This window comes from Rattus rattus, chromosome 1 (assembly GCF_011064425.1).
Source record: "Rattus rattus isolate New Zealand chromosome 1, Rrattus_CSIRO_v1, whole genome shotgun sequence".
Taxonomy (NCBI): domain Eukaryota; kingdom Metazoa; phylum Chordata; class Mammalia; order Rodentia; family Muridae; genus Rattus; species Rattus rattus.
The window spans coordinates 5,556,741-5,568,829 of NC_046154.1; the positions used below are offsets into that span (position 1 = coordinate 5,556,741).

Here is a 12,089-nt window from a genome sequence, read left to right on the forward strand (position 1 = left end):
AGAAACTGGATGTGGCTGGAAGGATGGGAGCGCAGGCACCTTGGGGACAGTTTCTGAGGCAGACTCTTGTTAGTTTTGTTTTGGGAACAGGGTCTCTTTATTAGGTAGTTCTGGCTGTCGAGGAACTTGCTGTGTAGACCAGGCTGGCCTTGGACTCCCAGACCTGCCTGCCTCTGCTTTCCTCGTGCTGGTGTTAAAAGTGCATGTGTGCCCTTCACCCTGGCTCTGACTAAAGAGGGGTTGTCTTGGGGTGAGGAATGGCACTGAGCTGCTTCTCTCAGGACTGGAAATGAGTGGAGGCTATCAAGACTCTATAGCGTGTGAGGTGAGCAGATGCTCTGTAGGGGCCCCCCATGGCTCTCAGCTTCTTTGTGGGTCTCTGGGTACCATGATCTTAGCAATGTGCAGGCCTCTTTTAGAACCCCCAACCCACTCCACTGCCTCCACAGTATTAGCCAAGGGGACCACTGCCTCTGGCAAGTTGCCTCGTGAGGTTTCTCCAGACCTGCCGTCTTTGCTTCTTGGGCATAGGCATCTTCAGGGTGCACTGTCTATCTGGTTCAAGCCCTCTACTTGTGCTGTATGGTTCCTGCTGGCCACAAACCCCTGAGGCTCTGCCTGGCAGTTCTCTGTACCGTCTGAGGCTAGAGTGTTAGACACAGCAGCCATATTGGCCACAGCTCACCTGAATGCCAGCCTCCACTGTAACCCGTAGGCCCATGTCGTCCTGCCCTGTTTCTGCCCTTGGGCAGCATGAGTGTCTCAAATGCTCTTTCTGAGGTTTGGAGGTGGAGGTGAGGAATTCTTAAGTTCCCTGTAGGTCAAGAGTACACAGACTCCGCAATGGGGGGTGGGGTGGGCGTATGTAGCTGGCTCCTCATCTGCTTTGGGATCTACGTATCCACAGCCCTGCCTGGCCCAGCCCTTCCTGCACAGGTGCAAAGGTCACACTCAGTGACACCTGCTCTCAGCGTCTTTGCCCTTGGGATGTGGAGGAAACAAGCACCACTGTCTGAAGCTCCAGAGAGGAAGTAGCCACAGGGCATTGCTGTGGCCAGCTCAGCTGGCTCCTCCCCTGATACAGCCTGATAATAGCCCTTGGTATTGGACTTTTGGCAGCAGGGCTGTCTCTTGTCTACCTGTTTAGGTCCTGGCGTTAGCATATGGGCCCAGAGCTCCCCTCCTGGCTTATAGACACTGGGATGGTTTTGAGGCCCCAAGAAAGGACAGGATCCAGAGGTAACTGACTGGTCCTAACCGGTTCTCCTAGAGGGGACACACTATGGTACAGTTTTGTTCCTAACCATTGACTGACTCCTAGGACCCCTAGTATCCATGCTGTAGATGGTGGTATCCCAGGTCTGACAAAGCTTTCACTGCACCCCTGTCAAGCAGGACCCCTGTCAAATGACCCTTCTTCAGGGTCCTGTTGCTTGACAAATGCCCTTCAGCTTCCCCCTTATGTGTACAGCTAGTTTGGTATTAGAGGGATTCCTGGCACCGTCTAGTTTTAACACTTCCTTGTTCTGTAAGAGTTCTGGTTGCCTTTGGACTTTGTATGAAAATCTCAGGAGAGCTGTCCCAGCTACCCTAAGACTCCTCCACTAGCTCCAGGGGCTTCCCCATCCCATGTGTGAAGCAGCTGGGTTGCCTTAGGAGACTTTGACCCCAGTACAGTAGTCTACCACTCCCCCCGTCCTGTGGCCCTTCTGAACAGGAAGCAGCCTCACCCAGTGGTCCTATTCCCCAGCATTTTCTGCTGGGTCACAGTTTTGAGGCTGTCTGAGCAGTGTCCCAGACTAGACTTGTGGCTTTCTCTGTGAGAGAATAGAGCTCACTTTTTGCACCTGTTCCAGTGTCTGCTCAGACAGGAAGCCCCACCCTGGTGTGCAACACCCCCCTTCTGCCTCCATTGTGGGAGGGATCCTTGCAGTTCCGGAAGTGGGTTCTTCTACCCCAGCCAGCATCCTGGGTATCTACCCCTTCAGGGAGTACATACGGCCTCCGCTGACAGATCCTCTGCTAGGTGACAGCTTGACACTAAGAGTTATTCCCTCTAGAAAGTGGTTTCGGTGTCTTTTCTTCTTGAACAGTTATTTGTATGTGTCTGGGAACACCAGTGTCGTCCCTCCAGTGGCTCTCCTGGCGTGAGCTCCTGAGTGCAGAGCCTTCCCCTTTCTGAGCTTCCTGCTGGCCCCAGATACTTGCTTCTTCTTGGAAGGGCAGCAGGCCTCCCAGGCACATGCATGCCGCCAGGGGGGCTGATCGCCCTCTCCAGGTTTCCTAGTAAGAAACCTATCAAGCGGGCACCTTGGCTGGCTTCTTCCTCTTTGCAGGTGTTGTGATAAGAGCCCTGCTCTTCTGTAGGCCCGAGGGCTCTGGCTGGAAGTCTCACGTTAGCTGCGTCCTTCCCATTACACCCAAGGTAACGAGGCTGTGCGCGGACCGAGGTGTAAACCCTGTGTGCCTGCCTTGGGGTCTGTGTCATCTCCTTAGGCCCTACCTGGGGGACAGCAGCTTAGCTCCTTAGTCTTATCTGCTCTGGGAGAGGCCCATGCTGTGATTGATCTGCAGGTGGAACGCAGGTCGGGGTGTGTGTGTGCGTGCGTGCGTGCGTGTGTGTGTGTGTGTGTGTTTGTGTGTGACACTTAGGTGGAGGGTCATTGGATTTCACATACAGACTGGCTCAGGTGTGCACAACTTAATGCTGGATGTCAAACTAGACCACAGCTGGCGCCCGAGATAAGTTAGGGTACCGGCTGGCTTCTGAAAGCTGACAGCAAAGGCAGTGTGGTGACACCTGGTAAAGCTATTTTGTGAGGTATGTCATGGTCCTTCAAGTTGAATATTTCCTTCCTCTGGGGAGAGGGTAGCTGTGGTAACCGTAATGCTCTCCAATGAAGCAGTGATAAAGGCTGCCCAGAGGGCAGCCCTCTTGGGTTCCTTACAGGCTGCTTGTTGGGTCACTCTTGAGCCTGGAGTCACTGCTGGGTCATTTAGCCCATTCCTGATGAGGCCACAGAGTGGGACTGAAGGCAAAGAACCTAAGAGCACTGTGGAGGCCGGAGTGGGTCTTGGCGATCCACACAGCGCCCGCTGCAGCTGTGATGAGGTCACCTCAGAGCAGCCCACAGCAGCACAGTATTTCTCTGTCTCATGGGACGCCCTCGTCCCTTAGCAGACATGTCAGGCTTACCTTTCTGCACAGGGCCAAGGTGCTCTGTGTTTGTGGCTCTGGGGCTCCTTCCTAGCTGTGGAATTACAATGGTCCAGTGGAGAGCTTGCTACTATGGGGCTGGTAGGGAGACCAGACACTGCCTGGGCCCAGGGATCCCAACAGGGCCTTTTGTGTTGATCACAGGTCTCAGAGCCCCCAGCTTCCATAAGACCCAAAACAGACGACACTTCCTCACAGTCCCCTGCGTCTTCTGAGAAGGACAAGCAGTCCACTTGGCTGCGGACCTTGGCTGGTTCCTCCAATAAGGTGCTATGTGGGAACCTGTCTGGGGTCTTTGGGGAGGGAGCAAGGCCCTTCTTAAGCCAACTCTGGCTCTACTCGGCCTCAGGGACATAAAGTGGCCTGTAGTTCTGTAGTCATTTACATGGGTTTTCTTGACAGAGCCTCGGCTGTGCTCACCCTCGCCAGCGCCTTTCTGCTTTCCGGCCCTGGTCGCCTGCAGTGTCCGCAAGTGAGAAGGAGACGTCCCCACACCTGCCAGCCCTGATTCGAGACAGGTGAGCAGGGATGGACAGGAGAACTGAGCTCTGGTGTGGCAGGCCTCCATGGCATCAGTGCCCTTAGTCCTAGGATAAACTGCCTAGAGTTTTGAAGTCTTGAATGAAGATGCTGGGCTCACAGACAGTACTAAGAGTTCGCTTCTGGCGTTCAGGAGACAGAGGCAAATGAATCTCTGTGAGTCTCAGGCCAGTCTGGAGTTTATAGCAGATTCCAAGTCAGCGAGGCTTGCATGAAGATTGTGCCTCTAAAAACATGAAGGTCTAGCTATCTATGTGCTATACTAACCCAACCTGCAGGAAAATTTGTGGTTCTCGGTCATTTGAATCTGGACCTCTCGAGTTAGAGTGAGGAGAGGTCCTGTGTCCTGGCTGACTGAGCAGGGCGCATTCTACAGCTCATGTAGGGATTTGAGAGGCAGATATACCCCGGCTAAGCATCTTTTTCCTTTAGCTTCTACTCCTACAAGAGCTTTGAGACAGCTGTGGCTCCCAATGTGGCCCTAGCACCACCAACCCAGCAAAAGGTTGTGAACAGTCCACCATGCACCACCGTGGTCTCCCGGGCACCAGAACCCCTTACTACGTGTATCCAGCCACGAAAGCGAAAGCTGACCATGGACGCACCAGGAGCCCCAGACATGCTCACACCTGTGGCTGCTGCAGAGGAGGACAAGGATTCTGAGGCCGAGGTTGAAGTTGAAAGCAGAGAGGAATGTAAGTGTGGACTGGACTCTGCTCCCCCGGGAGGTGGGGTAAGGAGGTGCGTTTGGTGACCGAGCCTAATGCTTTGGTTTCTCTGTCTATCCTCAGTCACCTCCTCCTTGTCCTCGCTGTCCTCCCCATCCTTTACCTCGTCCAGCTCTGCCAAGGATCTAAGCTCCCCCGGCATGCATGCTCCCCCTGTGGCTGCTCCTGATGCCGCAGCCCATGCTGATGCCCCAAGTGGGCTGGAGGCAGAGTTGGAGCACCTTCGGCAAGCCCTGGAGGGTGGCCTGGATACCAAGGAAGCCAAAGAAAAGTTCCTGCATGAGGTGGTCAAAATGCGAGTTAAGCAAGAGGAAAAGCTGACAGCAGCCCTTCAGGCTAAGCGCAGCCTGCACCAGGTAAGGCCCACGAAATACAGGAGGCATCCTACTGGGCTGCCCAAGCCCTCTTGGGGACGCTTGGGGTCCTTCCCCCGTCCTCTGGGGGGCCCAGCCCTGTGAAGCATTTTGATATCCAGAGCCTTTCTGTGTTTCGGGGAAGGCTCTCATAGTGGTCCCAGCTTCAGCTCTCCGTATCTATGGCCCTCACTAAAGAACTGTCGTGTTTTCTCGGCCATGACAAAGGCCAGAGTGTTAATGGTGAGGGAGGAGTGGCTATAGGAGGGCTGCCTCTTGCTCTGTGAGGAGTTGGTTTATTTCCCAGCTGCAGTGCAGGGATGGCTTCTGAAGCCATCTCCAAAAGGGAGTTAGCAGCAGGCCTTGGAGAAGAGCTAAGGCATCTGGGAATACACGTTTAGGAATACACTCCTTTCTAGGCTGGAAACTTTCCTTTTGCACCTTCTTTTCACGCCATGATGATGATGATGATGTTGTTGTTGTTGTTGCTGCTGCTGCTGCTGCTGCTGCTGCTGCTGTTGCTGTTGTTGTTGTTGTTTGTCTGACATGGGTAAGGGAGGCCCAGTTCTCAGGCAGCCGAGGGAAAGCGAGGAGCTTAGCCAATGTTCTCCACCAGGGCTCAGCATTAAGGCTTTGCTGCAGGCTCAACCTCAGCTGATTTCACACCTCAGCCTGAGTCTGGCAGCTCTGGGGGCAGCCTCACATGCGTGGGCTTTTAACACAACACAACCCTGTCAATCCTCGGGGCTGCAGGATTTCAGAGTTCTCCTCAGAGTGAATCTTAGTCATTCTCTCATCCTTCCTTGCCCCCACTCTGGGTGGAGGTGTGAGTCTTCACATAAGTATTCGTGAGGGTCAGGGGTCACACTGCATGCCAACACGTAGGGGAGAACATGAGCAGTACCAAAAGTAGACGGCTCCATCTGGCTGGGAGGCAACTGAGGCCTCAGGTGCAGTGTCTGAGACGGCTGGTGCTCTCCTCCTCCTCGCTGAGACAAGGCAAGTGTACTTGGGAGGGGGCGGCGTGAGGATGCTCTGCTGTAGCCTGCAGTGATGGAGCAGACAGCAGCCAGTCACAGCTTTCTGCTGGGCCCTGTGGGAAAGGACACTGGCCGGCAGGGGAAGGGAACAGCTTGTTGGGTGGCAGGATGGGTGGGAAGATGCCCGACTGGCAGGACCTTGAACCTGTTGGCTCCATGTCCTCCCAGGAGCTAGAATTCTTGCGTGTGGCCAAGAAGGAGAAACTGCGGGAAGCCACAGAGGCCAAGCGCAGTTTGAGGAAAGAGATTGAGCGGCTCCGAGCTGAAAATGAGAAGAAGATGAAGGAGGCCAACGAGTCCCGGGTGCGCCTGAAGCGAGAACTGGAGCAGGCGCGGCAGGTCCGGGTGTGTGACAAGGGCTGCGAGGCCGGGCGCCTGCGTGCCAAGTACTCAGCCCAGGTACTGCAGTGGGTGGGCTGGTAACACTGAATGTACAGAGGTAGCTGCTGCCACCAATCCAAGGTCCTCAGCTTACCCATTCCCAGCTGGATCTGAGGTGTTGGTGTGCAGTGCCTGGAGGCCCTGCAGGTCCAGCAGACCAGGACCTGGCCGGGTGCTGGGGGCTGTTTCCCATAGCCATGGGTGGAAGTCCAACTGCTCCATCACCCCAATAGGACCATTAGGGCCCCAGAATATAGGCTGTTCTCCCTGCCCTGGCTTGGAGAGCAAGCTCTAAACTAGGATCAGAAGATGGGCACACTGCAGTTTCTGCATCTTAGGGTTCCAGTCCAGTGAGCCCTTAAGGGAAGAGGTCTCCACACTTTCAGTGCTGTTTGGTTTCCTCTTGGGTACTTACTTGAGAAGAGCAGGGTGGACGTGGAGCCTGTTCCTGTTCTGGTACAATGAGCTCTCCCAGGCCTGGGTATCTGGGCCCTTCCATGTAGCCTCAGGTAGAAGAGGAACAGACCTGGCACCTAGGCTGAGTGAACTCAGCAGGGTCGTGGACTCCTGAGTAGTTAGGTGCAGCACTACTGACCACTCGGCATCCCTTTCAGATTGAGGACCTGCAAGCGAAGCTGCAGCATGCGGAGGCTGACCGCGAGCAGCTTCGAGCTGACCTGCTGCGGGAACGGGAGGCCCGTGAGCACCTGGAGAAGGTGGTGAAGGAGCTTCAGGAGCAGCTGTGGCCTCGGCCACGGCCTGAGAATTCTGGAGGTGAGAGCAACGCTGAGCTGGATCCCTAGCCTGGGCAGTGATTGCCACTGCCACATGGACCTCTATGCGTGCGCAGAGAGCGGCGGGTACGTGGCTTTGCAGGCCCAGCCCATGCCTCTGCAGCCACACAGCACAACGTCTCTACTGTGCCTATTACCAAGCGAGTGTTTGTAACCACATACTTTTGGAATCCACTGCAAAATTTTCTACTGGCCAAGTTCAAGTGAGCAAGCCATGTCCCCCAGCTGCAGCCAGAGTTGAGACTGGCTCTGTGGCTTGTAGCTGGTCCTCTGCTTGCTAGAACATTCTAACATTTACACTTTTGTTATAAGCTATTTAAAACCAGTAAGGAGACTTGATATTCAGAAAATCAACATGTTTTTTAATGACTAACTGTAAAAGGCCCCTACACGTGACGCCATCTGGACACCCACACTGGCTGGGTGGCACCCACCCACCGCCGTCCTGGGAAGCCATCACCGCTCATCTGTGCCCGCGGCTACAGAGGACAGCAAGGGTTTTCTTCAGAGTCTATTTTTTCAGCAACAAGGACCCCAGTCTTCCTGCTGCTGCCAGGAAGAGCAGGGAGAGCGCCGCGTGCGAGATGAGCCCCAACACTGCCCGCCTTACCGCCGCTGCCCCGCCCATCACCATCACCACTAACCTTGCCCTGTGGGCACTGGGAGGCCTGAGCCAGTTTGCCCAGGCCCCTGGGTGCCCCTGCCCACCTACACCTTGAGGGGCTGTCCTGTGTTAGGCAGTGGCCATGGTCCAGTGTCCTGTTGTGTTGTTCTCACACACGCCACCTAGCCACCCATGCGCTGCTTGACCACAGCAACCCCTCTTCAGTGCGGCAGACATCACTCCTCGCATCGTGGACTGAGGCTGCAGCATTGGAGCAAACAGCATTATATCACTCTTCCTTTCTCTTTTTTCCTTTTTTCCTTTTTTTTTTTTTTTTTTTTTTTTTTTTTTTGTTGTTGTTTGTTGTTCATTTAAACATGTATTTAGAACTGCACTTTGTCAGAACCTTCCCTTCCCTCCTTACTCCCCCGTTAACTGCGGTTTTTACCGATCTCTAGAGCAGTTCAAACCCTAAGTGCTCGAGCGCTCACACATCCCCTCTGGTGCTTGGTTGAACAAGGGAATCACGAGACAATGAAAATGCAGAGACTGGACTTGGGGGTCGTTCTGTGCCTTCCAGCATCTTGTACAGCAAACCCTGACTTGTCTTTTTACCCCCAAAATATCGTCTTCAGTAGCGACTGAATCTGCCACTGTCAAAATACGTTACTTGCATTTATTCCAAATAATCTCGTTTACTCTTAACTGTTTATGCAAATTGTATAAGGTTTCTTATGCCCAAGCTTGAAAAATGATTTCCCAGTAGACAAGAGGCCCCCACCCATCCTCCAATTGTGTTTATTTACCTGAGAAGATCATACAAAAGCCCTCCCCTCCAGTCCTAGCAGGGCAGCTGTGAGCCGAGGGGAGGGGGAGGCTTGTGCAGGTACAAACGACCTCAAGGACTGCGGCCTGCAACTGGAGACTGCTAAGCCCTGATGTCTGGTGCCGAGGTCTGTCGTCTGCAGGGTTTTGCCCTTGGTTTACTGAGGGGGGCTGGGCTGCTGCTGGTCCCCCCTTCTGACGTGCAATGCAAAAGGGACATCATGTATACGCAGCGTTTATTTGGAGTTTTTCCTTTGGCTTTTTTTCCTCTCTTTCAGTTATGAAACTTGTATGCATGGATTTCACATCTCCATAGCTAGACCCGCCATGGGCATTATGACCGTGTCTCCTAAAGGGTCGGTTTTGTTACGCAACACGAAGAATGCTGTCTCAGCCTTGTTTTTCTAGAGTTGTGTTTTTCAGTCATTTCTTCAAGGAAAACTAAATGATTTAGTTGGAGCAAAGCTTTAAGTGTGTTGGTGTGCTTCTGTGTGGCTGTCCCTGTTGCCTATTGGAGATCCCAGTGATTTGGTCCCCTTTGAGCCTTTGGCTCCAGGGGCGCTCACTCCTCTCAGCAGAGCCTCTCCTTGCCACAGCCCTGGTCACCCTCAGTTCCCTGGTCTCCATGGTCCAGCACTGGCTCCAGTATGGGAAGGGAGTGCTGTGTGTGCCCCAGGGGCTCTTCCCCACTTACCAGAATGACTTGGATCTGGGAAGGGCGTGTCATCTCATCCATTGTTCCTCCTGGATCCTTCCTCCCCCTGCCTCTGGTTGGATCAGAGTTTGGCTCCCGTGGACTAGTAACTTGTCCGGGACCTCTAGGACATAGCGTCTAGGTCATCCAGCCACTTCTGCCTGATGCCTGGGCCCCAGTCCTGGGTGAAGTCGGCAAAGCACTGGGTATCTTGTGCAGCTGCCGTGGATGGTGGCCCTGCTCACTGCAGGGTCTGAGGTAGACTTGAGGGCAGCCCGGCACTGCATGCCTGTCTCCTTCTGAGGAAGGCTGCAGATTTCAGAGAAAGGAAAGAGAGGTTTCCACCATGTTGGCTGTTGACCCTCCCTGTGTGTTAAACCCTTGACCGGTTCACTCATTTCTATCCTAGAAGATTTTTAACAAAGGGAAAAACCAACAGCAATAAAGTCATTGGTGAGCAGCTAACTGGTACACACGACACCCTGCTTTTCACACAGAACAAGGCAGTGTAAAGACAACTCACATGTAAATAACTTTTCTCCATTTCACACCGTTGTAGCATACGTGTATATGGTGACTCCTTTTCCAGAAACCTTCTTACCTGCTGGTTGTCTTGTTTCCTGGGTTGTTTTTAACTGAAGAAAAAAAAAATTGCTCATTTGCTGGAGGGGACAAAAGCATCTTGTGGCATTTCCCATGTGGTGTCCTCCATGGCACCCCCTCTCCCAGTTCCTACGCAGGTTGTCCCCTGTGGTTTCTCCCCACATGCCTACCCCAGGGCTGACGGGGAGGGGCTCTTGCTTTAAGTCAGAAGTCTCAAATGACACGCTCATCAACGGAAGAAAAAAAAACCACCCCACCTCAACTTTCATAACTGCCCAAACCCCTGCGCCCTCCAGTCCTACGCTGCTGCTAACGACAATACGACGGCTTACTCTGCTACTCGAGAACTATTTTTATGTAATTAATGTATGCTTTCTTGTTTATAAATGCCTGATTTAAAAAAAAAAAAGGAAACAAAGAAAAAGCTTGCCATATTTATCTATTTCTCCGTGTACCTGTTAGTCCTTTGACCCTCTACCCTCCCCCAACCCCTCCCCAGAAACAGATGACGTCATCATACACTAAAGCCCCCCCCCCAACAGATGACATCGTACAATAAAGGACCTTGGGAGTGCCTGCAGCCCCCATGCATGCAGTCAGGTCCTCAGGAAAGGGGGAAGGCATCTCCACAGAATAGACCTGGGGCTGTCAGTCACTCAGCTGGGGAACCAGGAACTCCAGCCTCGGTAACCTCTTGGACAGGACTCAGCGGTGCTGGACACATGGAATGGGCGTAGCCCTTCCTGGCAGGGCTTCCACAAGGGTCTGCTGGGATCAGAACTCCCAGGGGCCAAAAAAGAGTGAAAAGGGTAGACGGGGGAGTCCTGGGTGGAGAAGCCCCCATCTTACGGTCTGGCTGAGGTCTGCGTCAGCCAGGTCCTCTGTATGGACACAGCTGCCCCTCCACACTGAGCTACAACTCTTGAGACCTCACTTCCTGGCTAGTACTTGCTTCCCGAGTTCCCCAAGACCTGGGGACTCCCTAAGAAGGGCCGGCAGCTCCCAGGTGGTCCCCGTCCCTGTCCGGTGACTCCACCCCCACTTTCATGTCTACTCAGTCACCAGTAATCACACCCTCAGCTCAGCTGTGCCTACTTGTCTCCTGGCTCCTACCTACCACCAGAGAGTTAGTGGGCTGGCCCTAGGCCAAGCAAACAAGCCTCTATATCTATCATCTATCCACCCACCCATTATGGGAAGACAGATCCCAGACTTTATCCATGGGAAACAGGCCCATGTCCTGTTGCTCTGTCACTGTGATAAGCCTGTACCTTTTACATGTCCCCTTACCTTAAGACTATCCCTACTCTTCAGATCCTGCCTAGAGGGGAATCGCTCCTCCCTCAGGCCAGCCAAACAGACCCTGGACTAGGCAGGCCACTCTAAACCTTTCTGGCACCTGCTCTGAAGATCCTCTGCCTGTCCTGGATTCAGACTTCTTTCAGACGAGTATGAGGTAGAACCAGGCACTACCATGCTGGCCTCTGAGTTAAGAGAAGGACTGCCTGCTCTGCGGGAGTTTTGTTCCTGTTTTTGGTGACCTGGGTGTGGGAACTTCTAGAGTCCATCACCTGCATGGAGGAGACTCCAAAAGCAAAGGACAGGGTTGTGGCTTAAGATGCTGGGCATGGAAGACTTTCTACTGGCCTCCCAGCCCTCCCAACAGACACCCAACACATGGCCAAAGCTCATCCCTGTGCCAGCCAGGTGACCCTGGGGATGGAGGGAGGATGCTTGTTTTTGAGGCCCGGATGCCCATCCGTCCCTGCCACCCCGTGGTCCTGGTGACGCATAAGGCCATCTGTGATCAGGCCTGTGCCAGGCTGGTAGGTGTACTGGCATCAGGGGCACCAAGCCGTGGAACAGGTGGCCCACTGCAGGCGGGCACAGGCAGGAGGAGTTGGCTAGCCTGACGTCTTCATAGCATCCTGTGCTGGGCCAGGTGTCCGGCTGGTCTGGTACAGACCCTCTTCTTCCTGAGTATGGATCTGGTAGCCCTCACCGGCAGGAAGATGGGTCCAGGATCTGGCTCACATTGATGTAGATACACAAAGGCCTGCTTGGACCGACAGGCAGTACATCCAAGGGAAACAGGGAACTCAACCTGGGGACCCTTACCACAGTCTCCAGCAGAGACTTATTACCCCCAGCCCCCAAATCTGCTCCATGGCAGCTCTCCAATGTGCTCGGCTCTACAGCTAAAGAACTGGTTAACTTAGCCCCAAGCTGCTAACCCAAGCCCATTCATAGGTGAGCCAGGTTTCCCATGCTTCCTGGGTTCCATGCTGGCCCTTGTAAACTGCTCAGTTT

At 53.8% G+C, this 12,089-nt stretch overlaps 1 protein-coding gene across 2 annotated transcripts in view; it reads left to right on the forward strand.

Annotated features, from left to right (window-relative positions):
• Positions 1 to 10,221, forward strand: part of Ski (SKI proto-oncogene) — a 68,389-nt gene extending 58,168 nt beyond the window's left edge. The window contains exons 2-7 of one of the 2 annotated variants that reach the window (XM_032893473.1): positions 3,362 to 3,484; positions 3,620 to 3,735; positions 4,190 to 4,452; positions 4,549 to 4,841; positions 6,047 to 6,277; positions 6,874 to 10,221. In XM_032893473.1, coding sequence (XP_032749364.1) covers positions 3,362 to 3,484; positions 3,620 to 3,735; positions 4,190 to 4,452; positions 4,549 to 4,841; positions 6,047 to 6,277; positions 6,874 to 7,062 — 1,215 coding nt within the window. In that variant the 3' untranslated portion in view covers positions 7,063 to 10,221. The remainder of the gene's footprint in view (positions 1 to 3,361; positions 3,485 to 3,619; positions 3,736 to 4,189; positions 4,453 to 4,548; positions 4,842 to 6,046; positions 6,278 to 6,873) is intronic. The other variant, XM_032893481.1, reaches the window with a different exon arrangement.
• The last annotated feature ends 1,868 nt before the right edge of the window (positions 10,222 to 12,089 follow it).